We start from the raw sequence: 23,081 nt of genomic DNA, 5'->3' as shown, positions 1-23,081 counted from the left end.
GAAGGTGATATAGAAGTAATCTTACTGAATTTGTGATTATTGCAACACACAGGTGTACTGTACAGTCAAGGACACGGAGTCCCACCTGGCAGGACTAATACAGTAGGATCTAAACAAGAACTAAAACTTCTGCTCATCACCTGGTTTGATTTACATGTTGCCTCTACAGGAATGGTTAGAAGGCAAACAGGTTTTGATTCTTAGTGCTTATGTTATTGGTATTGGTGATAGAACACTAAACCCTACTAAATATTTTTGGGACCATAGGTAAAATGATGGAAGGAATACAAATATTCTGTAAAAATTGCTTTTTTGGATCAATACCCAGGAGGGGATGCACCACGCATTATTTTTCCCCAGATAAATCCCAGATCCCCAAATCTTCCAGCTGTGTGACCGCTGATGGAGCGGCAACCGGGATCATGTCACTGTTTGCAGACATTCCTCAAAGCAGCTGAAACGAGACATTCTCCACAGTTAAAAACAGTGAGATTAATTTATTAACTATAACCAAAGGCAGAGAAATCTAGTGTTAAAAATAAATCGTAAGCATACCAGTGAAGGCATGGAACTGCAATAAAAATACGATACACATAGAGCGAGACTGTGCGTCAAAGGATTCCTTGTCTCCCGTGGAAAAGCTCTCCGCTGCACGGCAGTACCTGTGGAACAAGGTCAGGAGCGCGGTGAGTTGTTTAAGTGTGCCATCTAGTGACTAAGGACCGCCCATGGGCAAGGCACAACTTACAGCGCCTACGTAAGAATTCCTCGCGTTTCTCTGCTTCAGAACATCCGTATGTTACTGCAGTTGCTGGTAATCTGGTCATTGGAGAAGGCAAGAGGGAGTGGGTTCAGCCTCTAGGACTACTGATTCTCAAGTGGAGTCACTGAGCATTCAACAGTGATAATCTGTAATCTGTGAAATAACTGTCTTATCTCTGGGTGCCACAGTCAATTCCTCATTTGTGAAGAAATGTGGAAATGGGAGGGAGAGGGTATGGAGGTGTGAAACACAATTATTTTATCAAATTCTTTTTTTTTTTTCCCCTTTTAAACCAGAGTGGGGAATTACGTCAAAAACAGTGATTTTGTCTTCATGAGCAAAATGAAGTTCCTTCTCAAGGTATTGTGCTAAAGACCCTGGAGAAACTGTAGAATAAATAGAAATTCAACAGGTATGAACTGTATTTCCCATCATAGCAAAAGAGGCTGAAGTTTGTGTTTGTGCCATCCCAGTGATGTGCTGAAACCACAGAGGCTGCTGGGGAATTCCAGCTGCAATCCTTGGTGATGGCACTCCTTCACTGACACTTGTCTGGTAGCTCCCCTTTGTTTGCTCTGTTGGTACCTTCTGCACAGGCAAGTTAAAAATCGAAACATGTCAGCTGCAAAAAAATGAGTTGATTTAGCTCTTACTGATGTATAGAACCACCAACTAGTGGACCAAACAAGCTTCTCTTGGGGAAATGCACAATGCAGATTTTACACAGAAGGAAAAAAAAAAAAAAGTATATTGCTCATTGAGAGCACCACAGGGAATGCTTAACATATTTTCCATGGGAAATATTTTGGTTTTCTGATAATTATTTTCACAATTTAAAAAAGAAAAAATCACATCTGTCATAATATGACTTTTGTTGTGTTCTAGAAAAACAAGATAGGTATTGATTCTCTGAAAAAAAAGAGAATTATTTGAAAGACAGGACAGTGTAGAATACTGTTCTAGAGGCCCTAGTGTTCTTCTACCAGAAATATAGGAAAAACAGGAGACACCAGAGTCAGGGGAAACACCACATTGCACATACTTCCCATTTTCAACCACTACCAGAAGCTGGAAAAGAGAAAAAACCCTTTAAGTGACTCAGGGATGGGGACAGCGGTTGCACATCACCAAAAAGTCAGCTGGTAACTTCCCAGAACTACAAGACTATCAGGAGGAAGAAAGCAGGCCAAATTTTACTAATCATCTCTCATGGCAAATTTTTTAGTGTGGTACAATTGCAGGGTTTCTTCACCAGCCTCAGACGACAGAGGAATGCAGTCAGAAGATAAGAAAAATTGAAAGTAATTAATCACATGATTTTAATGAAAAACCAAACACTTAGTCACACTTCTCTCACCGTTCCTAGGAGAAGGTTTCAACAGAGATGGCTTGCTCATGTGGAGGGAAAGCAGCAGTAGCAAGTCTCCTCTAAGCTACAAGAGTTTACAGAGTGGATTTGCCACAGCGTCAGGGAAATCTGTTTAGACTGTTGGTGGAAATCCAGCTTGAGGATGGGATAAGGTCAGTAAAATTAGACAAATCCTATTAAACTAATAAAGGATTCAGATCACTTCCTCAAAGGAAGCTTTTCAAAGGGTGGGTTTAAGTCCAGAAAATTAAGAATGATAAATCCAAATCAAATCCTTTTAATCTCTCTCTCTTTATCAGCATTATTTTCCTTCAGAGAGAGGTAGGCTAAAAATGATGATGGGGTGGTAGCACAAAACTAACATTGTCTCTTCTTGAACATTACAAAAGCAGTTCAAAATCCAATTGTAATCATTACCAAAAAAATTTCAATTTGTGAGGGATTTGTGAATGGAGTTTTATTGAAGAAGCTGTAGCTGAGGGTACCATAGGGCAGAAGCAAAGCTCATCTGAGAGATGGCTTCTTATGCCACCTGGCTGCTGCTGCTTGCTGCCCTGTAATGTCACTATCGGCTGTTCAGGAGTTGGAGGATCTGAACAAAACGTGCACCTACCTGTTTCCTTCTGAGGGATTTTTTCTTCTGGGCAGCACTTAAAAGCAGGGCAGTTTGTATGAAAAACAGAGAATGGCTTGATAACCCTGATGGTGATTTGGAACTATCAGTGTAAAAATTTTAGCAGAATAATTTTTGTGTTGGATCAGACATAACTCCCAAAAACTTTCATTTTACATACTTAGCTTAGTGTACATATGTTACTTCATATGACTTTATTACCAGCTTTACATGTAACTCAGTTAAATCTGTGCAAGTGGTTAAAATGACAGAAATAATAGGAGAGATTTTTTTTTTGCGTGCATACTGGGAGAATCACCAAGAATTAATAATTTTTAAATTATTTTTTTCCAGTACTGCTGGGTAGGAAAGTAATTTACATTTGACATCCACAATTTCCAGGTAAGAGACCAACTGACATTCAACTCATCACTATTTTTCAGAGACCACCATTAGCTTCCAGAAGCTGGCTGATTTTCTGCCACATGATTATACTGACAGCAAAGACTGTTGTGACCTCACAGTTGCTTACCTGAGGGCTGAGAGCTGCCTTGGGTCTTCAGCAGGCAGCCAAACAAGGCAGCATCTCACTTTGTCAGACATCCCTTGTTTTGGTGGCAAGGGCTCTTCTCTCCAGGCAATCCATGGGAAGGAAACTGTGACTTTTGGGCCTCCAGTAAGAGAATTTCAAAGGGAAGAAAGAGCATGAGAGAAGAGGTTGTCCAGTAGAAAGCAGCACGTAGCCTAAAGGATAAGAGAAGAAGAAAGAAACTGTTGGTTGAGTTTTATGTCCTTAAAGTTATCCACAGACAGGCAACAGGCAGGACTGGGTCTGGCAAATGACCCAACAGCTTTGATCTTCCTTGCTTATGCAGTGTGGGTTCTCCAGCAACTCTCAAGGCAGCTGGTACTGCAGAAAAAAATAACCTCTTGATTGCCAGGTGTGTCTTTTGTAACACAATAGCTGCTCAGTAAGAACCAGAGGGAAATGGCCAGTGTATTTCTTTTGAAATAAAGGTTACTTGACCAGAGCTTGAAATTTGGCCTTTTTTGAAAGTAAAAGGTAAGGTACATAGGGAAAACAAATAGCTTCTCAAAACTAAGCAACCATCTCCAATTAAAATAATGAATTTTAATGTGAGAGCCAGCCCCTCCCGCTCATGCTCTTACTTTCATACTGCATATGAGCAGCAAGGGTATACAGGAGAGGGAAAAGAAGATGCCCTCACATCTTTGGGGATTTGGCTCCAGAGACAGTGCCTACAACCAAAACAACCAGTTCAGATGTGAACAATTTCTTCTGAAGCACAGAAGCTGCAGCAGCTGATGTCATGAACAAAAGTAGGCAGGTAAACAGAAACAGAGCAATAGAAAAAGAGATATGAGACTCACAGCCCAGAATTTCACAAACAGCAGTAGTTCATAAACATTGAGCTATAATATGCAAAACTGACCAAGAAAGGGAGTCATCATGAGCTTGAATGAAAATGTATATCTCTACCACCTCTGTGTAGCATTTCTGGCAGCATAAATGCTACTTTAGAGGTATGGACACAAATCACAAATGCTTCCTCTGTGAAAGAAGAAAAGCAAGCTCCATTTAGATTCATCCGAAAGTGCTTTGAGAGGAGAAAGCTCCAAACAATTATGGTACTGGAAGTGCTCAAAACAGGTGACCTAAGTCAGAGATACTAATCCAGTAAGAGAATTCCCGAGTGCTGACTCACAGGTTCTCGAAACACAGTTTCTATCTCAGCGCAAACAGTTGCCATAGATAGCTGCGAATATGTGAGAAGACAGAGCTGTCCAGGAAGAGCCACATTTCTGTCCTAAGGGCTTCACGGGGCAGCCTTTCTGCCTGAAGGATGCTGCTTGGCAAAGCTTTGGTAGATGAGATGCCTTTTAAAGCTTCCCTCCCCTGGCTGGCTTGCTTTTCTGTGGGAGGCTCTGCCTGGAGGTCTCAGGGGTTTGCAGGCAGTGCTGTGACAAAAGGCAAAGAAAAGCCCCACGTGCCAGTCGTGGACAAACAGAGCTTACATGCTGTATGTATTCTGTGTCTCTGCTCCCGCGGCAGAAACTAGACCGCTCCCAGACCGCCTGCTCACGGGGAGCGGGATCTTCTCCTTGTCTGGAGCTGTCAAGTCACACCCTTATTGTCAATAGCCACAGCACACTCGCACCAGCGGGACTAATGACACCCTTGGGTGGAGTCGGCTACCAGAGATTAAAATCTGATCCTCTCCCTCACAAGCTTCATGGTGACGGGGCACTAGTGCACCGAATTGTACTAATGCCATACTCTAAGCTGGGAGAGTAGCATCATTTACCAGAAAAAAAAAAAAATCTGTTTTAGACCAGTTAATGTTATCCAACAACACACAGAAATGGTGATGATCAGGATTATATCAATAGCTGAAACTAAGGTAGAAAATTCTTATGTGTTTTCCAACCACATTTGTTTCCCCCATGTACACATCTGGTTTCCTAATCAATTGCCCTACCTGGACATCCTTTCTTTCTAAATACTACAGGCATTAACGTTCCTAGGAATGCCCTGAATGATCAGACCATGGCTCTCCCATGAACATGCATTTTAAAGCTTACAGAACTCAGGCTAAATCTATTTATGGCCTCCTTTTATGGATAATAGAAACCAGTAATTCTGGGAAAGTCTACATTGATAGGAAGAAAAAGAATAAAGAAATGCAGCACTTTCAAAATAAAAAAATTTCTTCATAGTCTTGGAAGATAATAGTTCAATTTTTCAAAACTAACATTAAAAAGTACAACTCTGCAGAGAATCAATCTGAAAAATACTAGAATGCCCTACATAGCAGATACCAACACTGAAAGGATAGCAATAGACCTCTGGAGAAACCAAGTACACCACCCTCATGCCAAGGAAATTAGTCCTTCTACCATTAGCCTTTACATAGGTTTTGATGTTATACCATGTGTTAATTATTTCCAAATCACAAGTGCAAACACTCACCCTGATTGGAAAATTAGCAGATTTCAAACTCAGGTAATTTCCCCCTAATGAGGAACTTGTTGAACTGAATTTAACAATTAGCTCACACCCTTTGCTGGCTGGGTATGGCAAGGCTACAAGGAGACACAGAAACTCAGAAGTCAGCTTTTTCAGTAATTTGCAGTAAAGGATTAATATAAATTCAAAAGCTGTTTCCATGCTACTTCTAGTTCCTCCTGTGGTTCTTAAGGCAGTGACTTTCAAAGGGAGGTGCTGCATATACTGAATAGTTCTCCCTTGTTTTCCAACCCTCCTGCTCTAGATCAGTTCCTTTGGATGCCTAACTTACCAAGCCTCTGCAAAATGTATTTCACAGTTTTTAAAAGGGTTAATCTTATGATTTATTGGTCAACATACAAAGCGTGTAGGCAGAGCTAACAAGCTAAAGTACTTGCCACCCCTGATAAGGCACCTGAGGAGCCCTGCCTGGCTGGCTGGGCTGCCTTCAGTTCTAGAGAAGAAGGGTTGGCTTTTGTGGCTACTTGGAAAGGGCTCATTGTTGACATTGCTCCACTGCCATTCTATGGCTAGTTGGTTTTGTTTCTGTAGGATTTCACATGCTTTTCATATTGTTTTTTCTTGCTGAGAACCCTTGAGCTGCTAATTATCCCTGTGTCAACACTCTGCCCTTTACCAGGAATCTTACCTTTCTCCCTATGGCTCTGCTCTGCAGAACATCTCTCAGCACTTCCACACAGCTTCGCAGTTTTCTCCAAGATGTCTGAACCCATTTCAGCTTGTAACAAAACTATTCCTTAGTTCCCAGATGGTATCTGTGATACGATGCCTGAGTCTCTAAAGGGAAAACTGACACTTTTCAGCTGCTAAATTGCATTAAAGGAAACAAAAGTAGTTCTATCCTACCGTTAGTTTTCTATATATGCTATGACCCTACCTGTGTAATGGATGCTGGGCAGACAGGTCTTAAAGAATGTGACATCCACAAATGAAAGGGATGCTCTCTCCCTAGAACTGACCAAAACTGTCCAAAACCTTGCCAAAATATGTCTATTTTCTCTCACAAAACTGTAACCATTATTCAATAAAATCTTCTTCCTGTTTTCAATGCACTTTCTGTAGTGGGGTTTTCTTTCCCTTGTTTGAAGAACAATAAAAGTATTCAGAGACTTCAAGCTGCCTTAGCAGCGTGCCAACTGCTTGATTATTTGTCAGTAAGTGGCATCAATATAGGTGTAACAAACTTCTTTTGAATGTAAAGAAAAGGAGAAACTGAAAAATAGAGGAAAAGAAGAAAAATAATATTTTGCAAAAATATGTTCTGAGCTTTTCCAGTGTGTTGCTTTGGTTGCCTTCATGTTGTCAAGCAGCCCAGTGTAAAGCTGTAGTTCTCTAGATTTCCCTGCCTTTTGCTAAAACAAAGATGATCATGCCAATTCAGACAACTGTTAGAATCACCTAGTTAACACTTCCAAAGGGATCTAAAGCAGTACAAAAATCGGCATATTATCTATCCCTCTTCCCACATACACTGTGTCTTAAAAATAGTAATCCATTTTACCTGGGAGCTCGGGAGGTGCAAGCAGACTCCTGTCCTGCAGGAACACAGGAATGGCTGTCAGCCAAAGCAGCAGTCAGACTCCTTAACAGGGTAATGAAGCCAAGTGCAATGCATTGAATAAGTGGAGTTGTTGAAACAGACCTATTCTAGCATTTGCATTATCTGTGCAGCAAATGCCTGCTGTCTTCTTCTCTTTTATCCATGAGTCTTCTTCTGGGCCTCTCTCTTGCTTACACTAAATCTGCCTATTCCCTAACTTGCCCTATTTACCACTGTTCGTATTATTATACTGTTACCTAACTTCTTCCCCTACTCCAGCTCTGGGAACCATGGGATCACAGCTGTTGTTGTGATTTTGTAACTTGGCCTTTACTAGAAAGCAGGCTCTGCCTGTCCTGGATCTGCAGGCATGAGCCTACTACACCCTTGTACCTCTCCCTGAGGAGTACTCAGGTGGTTCTTTTCTCTCTTGAGCAGAGAGAATGAGGCAGGGACAAGTGTGAGGGTGCAGAAGCAGACAGGACAATTGAATGTAGGGATAGAAAGGTCTATAACCAGCATCTGAAACACATCCTTTGGGTATTAAGTCATGAGGCCTTTGCTGTTGACATAAGAGAAACACAGAGACATGACAAGCTTGCCACTGCAAAGGGGGCTGCTGGGGGAACCTCTTCAAGGTTCCAGCACTGCCCCTGATGCTGCCAATAGGAGCCCACACCATGGTCCTCTGGAACAGGGGGGATTCAGTTAGTGTTGCCTTAAAAATAATAGCTTGAAGGATCGATGGAAAAGAAGAGCATTGAGCAGCTTCTGTTTGCCAGCCTGCTCCTGCAGCAGTACAAGGTGCTAGAGTTCATTCTCTCACCTCTGTGTGGGTTGTTCGTGCCACATTCACCTGCATGACCCTCCAGGAGACTTCATGGTCAGTGTTCACCCTCTTGCCTGCATCTTTAGCACCTGGACACCCAAAATATGTGACTCATCTTTTCCCATGTTCTCATTAATTGTTTCCAAATGTCTGAAGTCTCTTAAACATCAGTCACACACCTCTGTGTATGCTTATCTTTCTGTTTAATGTTGTTAATCACAAAAGACACCGATAAAGTTACCTTTACCCTTCCTCACATGATAATCCCAAGCAAATATGGCATAAAGGTTATGCACTCACCTTAACACTCATTACTTTTCAACATCTGTATTAAATGAGTTGTGAAATTTATCTTCTAGCTCTTGGTAACTGTTTTCAAATTCTTCAATCACAAACACATAATTGAAAGTGAATTTTTTTCACTGACCTGAAAGGGGTCATTATCAGAACTGAGACTGGAGGCATTTCCGGCTTTCTATTTTGTTTTTCCATACTCAAGCTGACTAAGGTCCAGCTTGGAGGTGGTGATTTGCAATGTTTTCATTTCAAGAGTGCCTGAATGAAGGCACTGCAAAGGAGGCTGCCCCTGGCTATTAGCTCCCAGGCACCTAACCTAGACACCCACCTTAATTAGGCAAGATACAGTTACTGGTCTGAGCCAGAGGAGGGCCAGAAATTCTTAATTAAAAAAAAAAAAAGAAAAAAGAAAAAAAGGAAATCTGTAGCAATAAGACCCACACATTCACACATTCTGCTGCATTCACATAACATGTAAATCAGGAAAGCTCTTAGCCATGTATTTAAGAAAATGTATGTCTAATTTTGCTCTGAAAAGGCTCCTGTGTAAGTAAGTGATCTTTGGTATGAGATGTCCATGACTGCACACAGTAAAAAGATTTCCTGCCAAATCTGAAGTCTGCTTGAAGTTTTTTTATGCTGAAATATATCAGATGAAGGTCACAACAAGTATGAAATATCTATCCAAAACCATAACAGCTAGTCATACCTGTGACTAAATCAGGTTCACACTGATGTTTACAAGATATCTTTAACAGGCACCCCAGAGACACAACAGATACCAGACCACCAGTGATGAGTGAAGGCTCTTGCTGTGCCCCAGCACCTGCCTTCTCTGGACCAGCACAGACCCCACTTCTCCATACGCTCCACCTGTTTCCAAATGCACTCTCCATACTATGGCACATGGATCTGCTTTCCACGCCACAAAGCTCACCCATCAAGGCAGTGCCTCTTGCAGAACCACTACAGAAAACACAAAGACCCTTTACCAAGTCAAAATATTTTATTTTCCAATTTTGAAGCTGATTGAACTCACAGCCAGCCATTCCCAATGCCACTGTCAAATTCAGTATTGCTCTGCAAGCCTACGTATGTAACTGTGGCCTTGACTACACTGATAGAAGGCAACATTAGAATATTCCAGTAGCCATAAGGTTAAAATACATTAAAAAGATTTCTCATGTCTAGAATATGTTAGCTGATCCCAGTTAATTTGAATGCACACACTGTAATGCAGAGTGAAATTTATCACACAAATCATATTTCAAGAGAAAAGTGTGCAGATTCTCTCGTATTACTGCTGTTCAAAAATCTCTATTAATTTCCCAGACTGCCCCCTTAGAAGAAGAGAGTAAATATAAAAATTGCTTAACCACTTCCAAACAAAAATAATTCAGGTTTTCTACTATAATGGAATCCTTCAATTGTTAAAGAAAATATTATTTCTGACTTCAATCAAAAAGAAGAAAACATTTTGTTTCATTCAGCCCCACTTTCTACTGCCAGATGGCTCACTAGTTGTTTTCAGAATATTTCATTTCCCACCACTCCCCAAACTGAAAGCCATTTTTTTAATTCAATGTAAGCTAGGAAGCAAGCCCCACTATGTGTTCGAGTAGGTCCAGAGGAGGGCCACAAAAATGATCAGAGAGCTGGAACCCCTCACCCTGTGAAGACAGGCTGAGGGAGATGAGACTGTTCAGCCTGGAGAAGAGAAGGTTTTGGGGAGATCTTATTGTGGCCTTCCAGTACCTAAAGGGAACTACAAGAAAGACTGGGGTAGACTTTTTAGCAGGCCCTGTTGCAACAGGACAAGGGGGTAATGGTTTTAAACTACAAGAGGGTAGATTTACGATAGATATAAGAAAGAAATTTTTTACAATCACAGTGGTAAAACACCATAACGGCTAGGCCAGAGAGGTGGTAGATACCCCATCCCTGGAAACATTCAAGGTCAGGTTGAAGATCACCAAATCTGACAGCTAACTCAGCATTGCCAAGTCCACCACTAAACAATGTCCCCAAATGCCACATCTATGCCTTTTAAATACCTCCTGGGATGGTGACTCCACTTCCCTGCACAAGCTGTTCCTGTGCTTGTCAACCATTAGGGTGAAAAAATTTTTCCTAATATCCAACCTAAATCTCCCCTGACAAAACTTGAGGCCATTTCCTCCCATCCTATCCCTTGTTACTTGGGAGAAGAGACCAACATCCACTTTACAACTACCTGAAAGAAGGTTGTAACAGAGCAATAAGGTCTCCCCTGAGTCTCCTTTTCTCCAGGCTAAACACCCCCAGCTCCCTCAGCTGCTCCTCATCAGACCTGTGCTCCAGACCCTTCCCCAGCTCCATTGCACTTCTCTGGACACACTCCAGCACCTCAGTGTCCTTCTTGTAGTGAGGGGCCCAAAACTGAACACAGGATTCGAGGTGTGGCCTCACCAGTGCTGAGTACAGAGGGACAGTCACTGCACTGGTCCTGCTGGCTACACTTTTTCTGATACAAGCCAGGATGCCATTGGCCTTCTCGGCCACCTGGGCACACTGCTGGTTCATGTTCAGATAGCTGTCAAACAGCACCCCCGATATTCCTTTCAATCCTTTCATCCCCATGGACACTGTTAGTGCAAAGATCTTAAATATCATTCCCACTTCCCAAGCAGAGAACCAAAGCACCAGGTGACATTACAGACCAGTGGCAGAAGACATCCCAGACTCTAACTCCTATTTTCTTTTTCCAGGACAGTGACACAGAACCTGCCATCTCTAGGAAGAACATCTGCCAGTAACATATTTACAAACAATAATTGTGTATTTACCAACTTAGGAGCTGCATTGCCAAGGAATGTAAAAATTGCCCTAAAAATATCGTAATTTCTGTAGGTGGAGAGCCCACACAGGTTTGGGGATTTCAGAACAAACATATGCAACTGTATTTACTGATCAGAATTAGCTACAGTGAGCTCGTGGCACGGAGTGAGAGATGATCTATTGTAATGAAGGAAGGATGGGAAAATGCTTTGTCATATGCTTTGGACAGCAATCCAGGGTAAAATTAGATTTTAAAAAGTTAAAAAAGATGAACAAGAATGACTCTGGATTAGCTCTAAATCATATCCATTCTAATAGCTAAAAAATAAAAATAAAATCACATTGACAGTTTGGCACCCTCAAGTGCTCAGTGACAGCATAGAAGTACATGGTATAAAATCTTCCTAAATTACATGGTATGAAAACACTCACACCATGTTTGCATCTCTGAAGAATCAGCAGGGTTATCTTTCCACTACTGTTCCTTTCAGTTCTACAGCTCACAGGCATTTATGTCAGAAGTTGTTTTGACATGGACAGTGGCTATCTGTGGTGCCAGAATACACAAATTCCTGAGCGGAGCTTCCAGCTACTGCAGAAAAGGAGGACTTATAAAACTTTGGTGATCCATCTTCAACAACTGTACCATTCAGGATAGTCTTAGGAGTCTGCTTCTTGTCCCCAGCTTCTTCATCCGTGCACTCCAGAGGCTCTAGGTCATGGTATTTTCTCCGATAGACAACTCTTGAGATTACAGTTATCAGAAACATTTCCATGATGAGGAGCTGCTGGGCTATAACTGGAAAAAAAAAAAAAATGGAGGCAAAGGAAAGCCACCAAAAGGGGGAGATTACTATCAGATGCAAAATGAATACCAAGCTCATTAATTCATTAATTTTCACCTGTGCAGAGGGAACAAACGTTACCATTCAGTCCCTGTAACAGGGTGTCTCACACTCAGCAATAACATTCAGATACAGAATTCCAGTATTGCCCATCAATAAGCATGCAATAAATTATGTATCTGAAACATAGGAGAATTAACAACAATTATGCATTTTGATTTCTTTTCCTCTCATTTCTGATTCCAACCCTTCTCATCAACAAGTTTTTCTCTATGACTGTCACAGCTATAAAACTTTTGTTCTTGTTTTCTTAAGTAAAAACTGAGATTCTCCAAAAGTTAGTGATCCCAGGAAATTAGTACTTTGGGAAAATACCTGATATTGTAACACTGAACTGGCACTTTTATAAGTAAATGAAGAACATTCTTCCCCAAGAAACTTACATGATCCTCTTGCTGTAGAGGAGAGCGGTGGAGCACAGGGAATGACTCTTTGTGTGGCCAGCATGTTGATAATAGTGGTCTGCAGGTGGTTCAGAATGACAATAAACTGCACCAGAAAGAGAAAACAAATGCCTTAGCTACCAGAAAAGGGTTTATAGTTCACACAAAAATTCTGCTTTCATAACAGAACCTCTTTTGCCTCATTCCTCCTTTCTTACCCTCCCTCTCCTCCCATCTACCAGCAGGCTGCCATTCTGCAGAATTCATCTTAAGGTCAGGATGATATTGCTCTGAAGATGAGTATTAAATTAAACCTCGACTTGCAAAGTGCTTCTTCTCAGCCCTTCATTTGAGAGGTACAGTATACACAAACCTCCCAGCTGGGATTTTAAATAATGCTGAGCTCTGAATAAGAGGTAACAAGGTTTTAAAAACTGCCCATTAATTTGATTTACGAGCTTATGTTCTCCCTTAATGGAGGAAGGACTCAAAGAATGTTTTTTTCTGTTGTCTCCTTTTTCTGCCACAGCAGGGAGACATCCTAGTCCCCAGGTTATATAGGACTGGCTTCTTTCCAGGAGGTAGGAAAGAGTCTTTGCCACTTGAGTCCAGCAACCACCACTTGTGCATCGTATTACCTGCTATTCTCTGAGCAAGGCCTTTGCTGCTGTGGAGGAACTCAAGTATCTCTGTAGCTGCCTGAGTATAAACCCTCACATTACCAGAGTTTGCCATCCTAAGCCTGAATTCACTCTTAACACAGCTTTGCAGGTATGACCATCTGTTATTAAGTACTTAATAATTTACTTAACAGACACCTTCGTGCACGAGCCTTTCTGTATGTCCTGCTCAAGAAAGATGCATAACCAAGGATTCTGCTGCACTCTTTTCTGGGTTATGAGGAAGAAGGTGGCCTTGTCCCTGTGCTTGTTCAGTCTAACATATCTGGTTCTATTCCTTACTATTTAATGATTCCCAGACATTAATAAATTTCATTATTAACTGACTCTGAAGGGCAGAATGGTCAAGAAAAATACTGTTAAAATAGAATATTGTGGCACTCTGAAACACTGCAAACAACAGCCACCCACACAATGCAATAAATCCTCTCCTAATTCTTAGAGACAAACACTAACATTTTAACATCGCATTTTGGGATACCACACCCACACAGCTTCCTTCAAGCCCCACAGAAGGTGCTGCTGTGATTTTAGTGGTATAAAGACAGACAGATTTTATGTGTCTTTCACATCTCCAGCACTCCTAAGAAACAACAGGTAAATTGGCTCAAGATGAAACTGAACAGCAGCCAAGAAGAGTCCTCCAAAGGAATGCAGCTTAAATCAGGTAAAAATGTGCCTTTGCACACTGTATTTAATGGGAGAAAATATTATAACTTTTCAATGAGGGACCAAGAACTAGAGAGACAGTGTTGCATCAGCAGTTAAGAAAGATTCTTACCAGAAATATTAAAATTCTCACCTGATAAAGGGCAAACTTTGGGATAATGTTCTTACAGGTAAGGAGAGTTCTAACTTTTCGAAACACGATTCCAACTGCCCACAGAGCAGTAAGGGTAAGGACACCCATGGAGATGTTAATCCACAGTGCAGGTTCTTTGGGAGATAACTGAGAAGCAAATAAAACAAGAGTACCTTATAGAACCTTACTTTGCATTTTACTGTTTCCAGGAAGAAGTTGTGAACTAGATGATCCAGAAGTTAAAATGCTTGTTCCTATCTCCACGAAAGCTGGTGGCAGCAGCAGCTACTGGGCTTTGCATGGGGAAACTGTACAGAACCAACTGGAGTGCTGGCTCATGCTCTCACCCAACAGGCACCAACACAGAAATCTGTTCAGCCTGGGAAGGTAGCAGTTGACACAACCCCTCAATTTGACCCCAGAAGCAGCTGGCAATGCTCAGCAGCTCATGAGAACATACTCAACATGCCATCTCAGATGGGTCATTTGTTTTATACCATGAAACAACAACCAAAAAAATTACTTTTAATCTCAGTTAACCAAGAAGTGCAACATTATTATCAGTTACAGACTTCTCCATCATCTTGCAGGTTACATGGGACAAAGCAGAAGTACAGTACTATCTTTTCTACTTTGCACAGATATAAAAATCACCGTGATTTGCAGAAAAACATAGAATTAGGCTTCCTGTTTACACGTGCTAGTACATTCACTTTTTTCTTAAGGCTATACCTTTACAAAACACAGGGCAGGTACATCCCACAGGGCAACTTGCAGTCCTGCTATTCTAACCATACAAACTGGGAAATGTCTTGGAGCATAGTCTGATGTTAAACACACCCTGATGCCCAGTTTCTTTCCAAGAGAAGCCGGGAAATGGAGAGTCTGGGGGAAGGCAGAAATTATATGCTTCAGGGTCAAAAAGAACACAGCAAAGACTCACTTGGAAGTGCTCCCAGATTCCAAAGGTCAGTTGTAAGCTAAGACAGTAACATCAACCCTAAAACCTATGGATTTTGTGGACCACCTGTGATTAAAATATTTACTTACATTGTAAAGGACGTAATTGCCATTACTCCAAAGCACTATGGATAAAAATACGAGCACAGGTCGAAAGACAGCAAACTGAAAGGTGCCCACCTTCAGCCAAAAGAGGGTTTGCCTGGCCAAAAAACAAAAACAAAACAAAACAAAAAAACCAGATAAACCAAGATCTTATTAGCAACCTTAATAACATTTTTTGGATACTGTCAACTGCAAAACTTTTCCACTCCTGTAGCATGTTGCTAAAATCTTGGGAGGAATAGCTTCAAGATTAGAATATCTTTCCAAGAATTTCCCAGTGTTTATATAATAAAGTCTCTACAAAAATAGTACTTTTCCTGCTCTGCAGCAACTACATACTAACCAAAGCTGGGCTAAATGTGATGTCTTTCTCTGCCCTGAAGCAAACCAGGGAGCCAGGAGCAGCATAACCAGTTTCTGAACAATAATGGCCTTTGCTCTTGCCTTATTGCGTTACTATTTCAGTTCTCTGGTGAAGTTGGGCAATTCAGCCTTCCTGTTCAGACACTTCCTAGTCCTGTGGTAGATCAAGAAAGGGAACCAGGTGAAAGGACTGGTAGTTTTTCAGCGCATCATGAATAGTAGCACACAAGCATCTGGTTTTGTTCCACTGTAGTATAACAGAAGAAAGGAACTGTCTGTCACTTGGCAAACTGCACAAGGCCAGCAGGACAGCTCAGGATCTCCTCACTTCTGTCAGTATAAACTGGGTCCAGAACACAGCCCATACACAGTAACCTGGCCAGGCAGCGTTAAAGGCCAGCAGGAAAGGGGCAAATGAAATAACAGAGGGCATGAAAGCTGATTGACCTAAAATCTCCCTTTTAGTCTTCACAGGACAGGCTACAGCTGCTGCATATGGCTCATGTTTTAAGTCTGTTCCTGTGTATTATTTCCCATACTGTCAGTGTTGTCTTCACTGTAGCTCCTTGGGCCCTTGAGACTGCCGTGAGAGATGCCTCAGCAGAAAACAGTTTAGCTGCCATTTGTATGTTATGGGATATAGCCATGAACCAGGAATTGTAGGAATTGCTCAACAAATATAGATAATAACCACAGGATTACGAACAGCACAAACACATGTGGAAAGACCTGTAACGGGCCAGACGTTTAGTGTGTGCTTTTGAAAAGATTTATTATTTCCAAAGGTCTGTAAAGAATAATAAATATGACAAATAGTGCAGTCATTGCAATGCTGTGAGCTGTTTCCCTTGTCAGTGTGGTCTTTATTGACCATTAGATTTCTTCTGCCACATCTCTCTCCACTGCATTACTTGTTACCTTGCCTCATCTGTACCTTGTTATTTTTCCCAGGACTGCTCGATATGTTATGTTCTTTTAAAAGAATAAATCCCTCCCTGGGAGTAGCTCCCTGTTTCGCCATAAGATACCTACAGGAAGAGCATGAGATTGACTTTTCTCTGGTATAGCTTGCTCAAATTTGAAAAAGAAAAAAAAAGTCACCTTGTAATGGGAAAAGGTTGGAAGATAGAAGCAGAAAGTGGATGGATTTCCCAGCACTAAAGACACCGGAGAAGAAGCCCAAAAGCCCTCTGCAGATTGAAAAGCCTTTTTTTTAAAACAGACAGCTGACCTTCCTGCCAGTAGTAGTAGGCACTATCTAGTTCCTGAAATGCATCCGTACTAGCTAACATCATCCTGCATAAGCTGTCATTGGACTGACCAACAGCAGGCAGGGCATAGTACAGGATCCTCTCCCAAGCTCCCAGTTACCACAGCCTATGCAGAGGGTGACAGACACAGGACGAAAAAAAAGTATACATCTTTTGGTTGGTTTACTACTTGGTACCACCTCCATGTAAATATTTAGTATTATACCCTTAATATAAAATGATGGAAACAAGAGTTCAAATTCTAATACCAAATGGGGAAGTTAAAGGAAGAATTATTACAGTGAAAAAATAAGAATTTTTGAAAATGCGTCAGAAACCACTATGCTGTGTTCAGTTTGATGCTTTCCTTTTACAGATTGTAAAGTCCCCAAGGTCCCTCTGTCACCAAAGTCTGTGCCCTCATAGAATAGTCTCTGTCTTGCACATTCAGTCCTTCAGATTTTGCTTATAATGAGAGAAACAGTCTCATGCTCTGTGCCAGTAGGAAATCCATGGGAAATACATGAGGCTTCCAGGCTGTGGAGCAGCCTGCACATGACAGAGTGACACGAGCCAGAGGAGGAGCCCCAGCAGGCAAGGTCTGTGTTAGAGAGGTCTATATTGGCTCCTGTAGGTGCAGCTTCCTAACCTTACCCCACTTCTTGAAGATCCTTTAATACTTAGTAGAAGAAAACATATGCTTTTGCTTTACCGTTTCATTGAGATCAAAGCTTTCCAGAAATTCCACCTACTTTTTGTTTCAAAAATTATTTTAAACTGAAGTAGTTTTAAAGTCAAAATCAGAATGAAGCATTTCAATTTTATCAAAGTGAGAGAAATTTTCTATCAAGACACCCTCCTTGTGACAATTCTGACCGTGAAAAATACCCAGTTTGAAGACATTTGTTCCCTTCTGGGAAGAAAAGAAACTGAAATCTCAATTATAAGTTTTTCTAGAGTAGAAATTCCTCCTTCTGCAACCCCCTGCATTATAGAAGCAAAATAAATGAGTGGTGGTGTCCAGCCCCAAAGCGATAGTGCTGTTTAAAAGAGAGGGTTTGGAACTGACTTTCGGGAAGCGGGGGAGGCCCTTTGCTGTAAGCCTGGCTTTGCCAAATTGGCTGAATTCCTGCAGCCGTTTTCAAGCTGGGAAATCTTAAAGGGCAACTCACCTAGTGATGGGCACACGAGGGAGGCAAAGGCAGCAGCAGCAGCAGGGACCGGTGCTGATGGTGAAGCGACCATTTTCAAACCGCCTGAGGAGCAGCTTTTGACCTCCACACTCTTTGATCATCATCATCAGGAACTTGTGGATAACTATGGCAAAAAATCTAGGAGAGGAAGAGAATTCCAGCTTGAACTTGCCTGTGTGTCTCTCGTATGCCTGGGCAGGCCAGTCCAAGTTTTTAATTTTTACAGCTTATGCTTTGCAATCAACAATAATTCCAGCACTGTCTGTGAGAAACCTTCCGCTTTCCTTCATCTTAGAGGGGCAGAACAGCCCTAACCTCGCTGAAAGAGGAATAAACCAAGGCACAGAGCAGCTGTGGAATTTCCCAAAGCCCCACTGGTGGCTGGTGGCAGAGTCAGTATTAAAGCACATGCTTTTCTGGTCCAAGTCATTATGTCTTTATTTTTCCATAATTATCTATTCCTAACTGGACCAAACTTTTTAGAACAAGTCCTCTCCCTCCTCAAACAGCTTACAATCAACAAACATGGCTAGGTTCATATATACAGCTATCATTAAATGTGCTGGCCCAGTCAGGGTGTGGTTCCTTTGCAGACAAAGCTGATCCAAGTACCGACTGCTTCAACCCCACCTCTCCCTCCTTCCCCATCTGCACATTCTCAACCCTTCCTGGGAACTGATTCATGGAAGTCCAGCCAAATGAAAGGGGTCCTCTGCACTGCCTGCAGATTGGGCAAGGGAGGGAGGGGGAATTCCAACACACCTGAAGTGCTACAGGAGTGGATCCTTGGAGGTTTCTGGCAATCTGCACTACCTGCACTACCTGCTACATGCTGACAGTGTTTCCTGTTACAGTGTTTTCCCTCCTCTTTTACGCTACTCTTTTAGTAAATGCAGTATGACATGAGGTGAGACAACTCATGGAAGTCTGGGATACCGTCTCGCAGTGTGTTCCAAAGTCTCCCAAAATGTGGAGTTCTCAAGGCCACGTCAACCCCTGACCTGGTTCTGCCAGGGCTGTGCCATCATATCCAGAAATCAGGGACCACATTCCTCCATTCTTCCCTGTGCATGCCAAAGCTGTCATGCTCGTGCCCAAAGTGCTTTTATCAGGACAACAGTGGAACATTTTTACATTGATATACTCATCGGAGGTTCACTTGCCACCATTAATAACAGACCTCCACGGCTCATCATTAGTAGAAGTGCAGGGAAGAAGTCATAGGTCAGACTCTCATTCCACATGACATGCAGAGAGAGGAAAGACAGAGTACTGCTTCAAAGGGACTGCCAATCCGAAGGATCAATTACATGCGAGTCACAGACCCTTCGTGCTGATGTTCCCACACTGCAGGACTGTGACACTGGGAACTGTTTCAGCATTCTCCACCTCCCAGAAAAGAATTGCTGAGAGATTTCAACTCAAACAAAAAAATTATTAAATTGTTAAGTTTACAAAATAACTGTGTTAGCAAGGGCAGGAGATGTTTAAAGTGAAGACATTCAGGATTTGGGGCAACATCCAGAAACAAGCAGAATACTCACATTCCTGCTGTGAAATCTGTAAACATTGTTGAACGAGGAATCCACATGCCAATGCATGAAGTAGTAGAGATCACCTACAGGGAAAGGGAGAGGGGTTGTACGAAGGGTAGAGATAAACCAGGTTCATGTGGATTTGTGGGGAAACCCGATTTTCAACATTCAGTTTTATCTCATTCCCATGCTAACTTACTGGAGCTGCAGCATTAATCCAAATTATGATTGATCTTTTGGAGGAGGGGGTTTTCCTGTAGATGTAGACTGCTTCCTCTATAAATACCAGAATGGCAATTAGTGTCATCAGAGTCAAGGTTGCAAAGAGAAATCTCCCTGGTAGGTCAAGGCCTGCAGAGAGAGAAAACAGACAGTTCCAATTTATTTCATAAACATTTCAAACATTAATGTTACAACACCATCTCTGAGGAGCTTCTTTGCCCTGTTCCTGCAAAGACTTGCCCTCGTCCTTAGTTACATAGGCAGACCACTGACTCCACAGAACAATTCAAACACCGAAGTTCATGACTAAATCTTTCCAGGATCTACAGAGAGCAGATGAGAAGAATACACCTTCATGTTCTCAAAGCATTATGCAATAGTCTCCTTCAGAAAGGTGGAGTTCCAGGACAAACATCCTTAGGTTAACATAAATATGTAGCAGAATATAAATAAATACATAATACACAATATAAGTAAATACAGTAAATCATATTCTGGGAAATTTTCCAGGCAGGCCACAAGCAAACGTGTTCACTCAGTATTAGTCCTGTGCTTCCATTGTACGTCAATAGGCACGTTACATGTAACTTCCTTAGGCAGGTAAACTTAATAGACTGGTGGAAATTTGTAGGGTACACAAACAATGTAAGGAAAAGCCCCTGATATATTTAGCGTGACATAAAACTTGATGTCTTCATCAAAATCTTTTTTACTGCTTCCTCAGTGCTGGATATGGATATCAACATTTACCCACATGTGATGAGTGTTAGGTCTCCACTGACACTGGGTACAGATATCAGCTTTTACCCATGGCTGACAGTTAAGGTGCATATTTTTCCCCAAGAAGGGTGTTTCCAGAGACAGAAGAAAGCACTGCAGTGGAGTCATGTGCTTAATTTCGGAGAAGTTCATGCTCATCACGGATATTAACTCCTGCTATGGCTGCAGCCTATCTGAAGGCAAAGCTTCTGCTTCAGCCTCTTTAACCTAACCTGCTTCAAAAACCCCTGGCACTTGGGGGCTTGGCTGCAGGCGGAGCAGTGCACGTCTCAGTGGACATCGCCACACCTCAGATCTGACGGGAGAGAGCAGCTCTAAGGGCCGGTTCAGCGCTCGGTTCGGCTGGTACCGGACAGCCCCTGTTCTGTGGCACCCCCCTGCAGCTCCGGGCTGGGGGCCGTGCTGTCCCCTCGCCCTGCCCCGAAGCCAGAGACAGCTCGGCCCCCTGACAGGCGGAGGATCGACCGGGACGGGCGGCTGCCAGCCTCCCTCCGCCCGGGGATTTCCTCACCGGGGAAGAACGGCGGCGGGGCAGGCAGGGACGGGGACAGGGGTAGGGACGGGGACAGGGACAGGGGCACGGGTATGGGCAGGGACAGGGACAGAGGCAGGGGGATGGGCAAGGGCAGGGGGATGGACAGGGGCAGGGGCACGGGCAGGGCAGGGCAGGCGCAGCCTCCGCCATCCGCCGCGGGTGGGTGCCGAGGGCAGGGGCAGGGGCCGCTCGCATGTAAGCGGCACCCCTTCTCCTCACGCCTCCGCACTTACTCCGGAGAAGCTCCTCGGAGTAGGGCGGCTCGCTGGCGCCGCAGGACGGGTGGAGGGTCCCGTTCGCCTCGCCGTCCATGGCGGCCGTGGGGCCCTGGCGCTGCCGGGGCTGGGGACGGGCGGAGGGGTCGGTGTGTGCCCGTGCCCGTGGCCGGTCCCTGCCCGTGCCCGCCGATCCCTGGCGAGTGCGGGCGCGGCGATGCTCGGCCCGGGTCCCCAGGGCTGGTTAATGATTACCCCGAGCCGGGGCGGGCGGCGCAGGGACCGGCCCCTCGCTGCCTCCTGGCGCCCGGCGGGGCGGGCAGTGCCCGGACCGGGGCAGCGAGCCCACCCAGCTCCCGCTCCGCCTAGGAGGGGACACGGTCTGGCAGTTCCCAGCGTCCTTGCCCGGCCTCGGTGGAGGTGATTACGGGATCCATCCACCCCCCTGCTCCGGCCCCATTCTCACAGCCCCGGGCTGCCAGCGCTCCTGGAGCCGGGTGCCCGCAGCCCAGGCGGGACGGGGTGGATCACCAGAGCCGGGACCCAGAGCCTTCGCCCCAGCCCCGGGGCACTGGCGGAAAGCTCCTCGGTCAATGGCGCAAATGTTTGAAGGACTTTCTTTCACCAAAGGCTTCCCAATCATCTTGGCTGCAACAAGGTGAGAAGCTGAAGGAAAGCACAGTGAGGGTAGGAACACACTGAGGGATTCTCCACTCTCACACCTTTCCCCTGCTGGAAGGATCCTTTATGCAGCCTGAGGCTTTTCAGGCTGTTTCCAGGAAAAGTGTATGAGTAATGAAATGATGGAGTTTGGTGACCCACCGAGTTGTTCTGGCTGGTTGGATGGAAAGCTGGCTGCAAGAAGCAGCAGAGGATGGGTGTTTACAGCACGGAATGACAAAGACTGTAACAGTAAACACAAAGTGCTGTCCAGGGGGAGGAGGACAGCCCTAGCTATCTATGCAGTGATGAGCAATTGCCACTCAGGAAAAAGATCTTGGGAGCACAATGGATAGTCTAGAGAAATGACAGCTGAGGAATCAGCGCGGGACAAAAAACGAAGGACTGTGAGGAATTTGTGGATAAAGAATGGGAGACAAAACAGCTAAAATACAGATGGAGGCCTCCTTTCACCATAGTTGAACAAATTGAACTGGAGAGGTGGGGAATTTAGGGGCTGTGGGACATCTTTAGGCACCATGGGCCCTTGTGGTAAAGGCTACCATCTAGCAGTTTTCACAGGATTTCCAAAGGTTTTATGGAAGGACAGGCCAGACACTGAAACACTGCCAGCAAGAACACAGGGGTGCAGAAGAGAACTGAATTGCTTTCTGTGTAACACCAGCAGGTACTCAGTTGAAAGAAGACAGATCCCTTTCAGAGTGGTAGGATTTGGGAGCAAGACAGATGAGGCTTCTGACAGCCTGTTCCATTACTGTCAGGAGGGCTTGGTTGCAGATCAAAGTAGTTTATTTCGAGTTCTCCTTGGCATTGATGTAATTGTTTTCACTGCATTGAAAGCTGAAGAGGAGAGCTCTACAATTTCACCAGGAGGAATGTGACAGTAACTGGCTGTTAGAATGTGGTATCAGCCCAGTTTTCACAGTCTGCCCAGAGCATCCTCCATCCAGTACATCTGCTGCTGCCCAGCTGCAGGAAGATACAGGCAACATTCTTGAAACACCATTCCAGCTTATTTTCTATTTGAAAGTCTGTTTACTCATCCTGAAGAAACAGTTGCTGGTAGAGGAGGTAATAACCTTAATAGACCATGCATTTTCTGCCCAGTTTACCTGATTTTTTAAAATCAAACTATTTGCAATGGATCACATAATCTGAAATGCAATCAAAAGCTCGTTAGGATTGCTGAGATGAA

At 43.5% G+C, this 23,081-nt stretch overlaps 1 protein-coding gene across 1 annotated transcript; it reads right to left on the bottom strand.

The window, feature by feature from the left end:
• Nucleotides 1-10,988: 10,988 nt before the first annotated feature.
• LOC114057657 (organic solute transporter subunit alpha-like) lies at nucleotides 10,989-21,336 on the bottom strand. The gene is made up of 8 exons (XM_027884243.1): nucleotides 21,224-21,336; nucleotides 19,653-19,804; nucleotides 19,463-19,536; nucleotides 17,898-18,056; nucleotides 15,098-15,209; nucleotides 14,048-14,194; nucleotides 12,566-12,671; nucleotides 10,989-12,076 (listed from the first exon to the last, which is right to left on the bottom strand). Exons 1-8 carry the CDS (start codon nucleotides 21,300-21,302, stop codon nucleotides 11,793-11,795), a joined length of 1,113 nt encoding a protein of 370 aa, XP_027740044.1. The 5' UTR covers nucleotides 21,303-21,336; the 3' UTR covers nucleotides 10,989-11,792.
• Nucleotides 21,337-23,081: the final 1,745 nt, after the last annotated feature.

The sequence above is a fragment of the Empidonax traillii genome, unplaced genomic scaffold, assembly GCF_003031625.1.
Source record: "Empidonax traillii isolate 1590-97213 ecotype Southwest subspecies unplaced genomic scaffold, ASM303162v1 scaffold140:size1466565, whole genome shotgun sequence".
NCBI lineage: Eukaryota > Metazoa > Chordata > Aves > Passeriformes > Tyrannidae > Empidonax > Empidonax traillii.
The sequence above is the reverse complement of the archived record's forward strand: the minus strand, read 5'-3'. Positions and strand labels throughout refer to the sequence as shown.

Bases quoted from the DNA above. Each gene is read 5' to 3' on its own strand.
- LOC114057657 (XM_027884243.1), bottom strand. From the start codon at position 21,302: ATGGACGGCGAGGCGAACGGGACCCTCCACCCGTCCTGCGGCGCCAGC. The intron at 15,210-17,897 runs GTGAGTTGCCCT...TTTTTTGGCCAG, and splicing joins CCTCGTGTGCCCATCACTAG to GCAAACCCTCTTTTGGCTGA. The intron at 12,672-14,047 runs GTGAGAATTTTA...TTTCTGGTGCAG, and splicing joins CAAAGTTTGCCCTTTATCAG to TTTATTGTCATTCTGAACCA.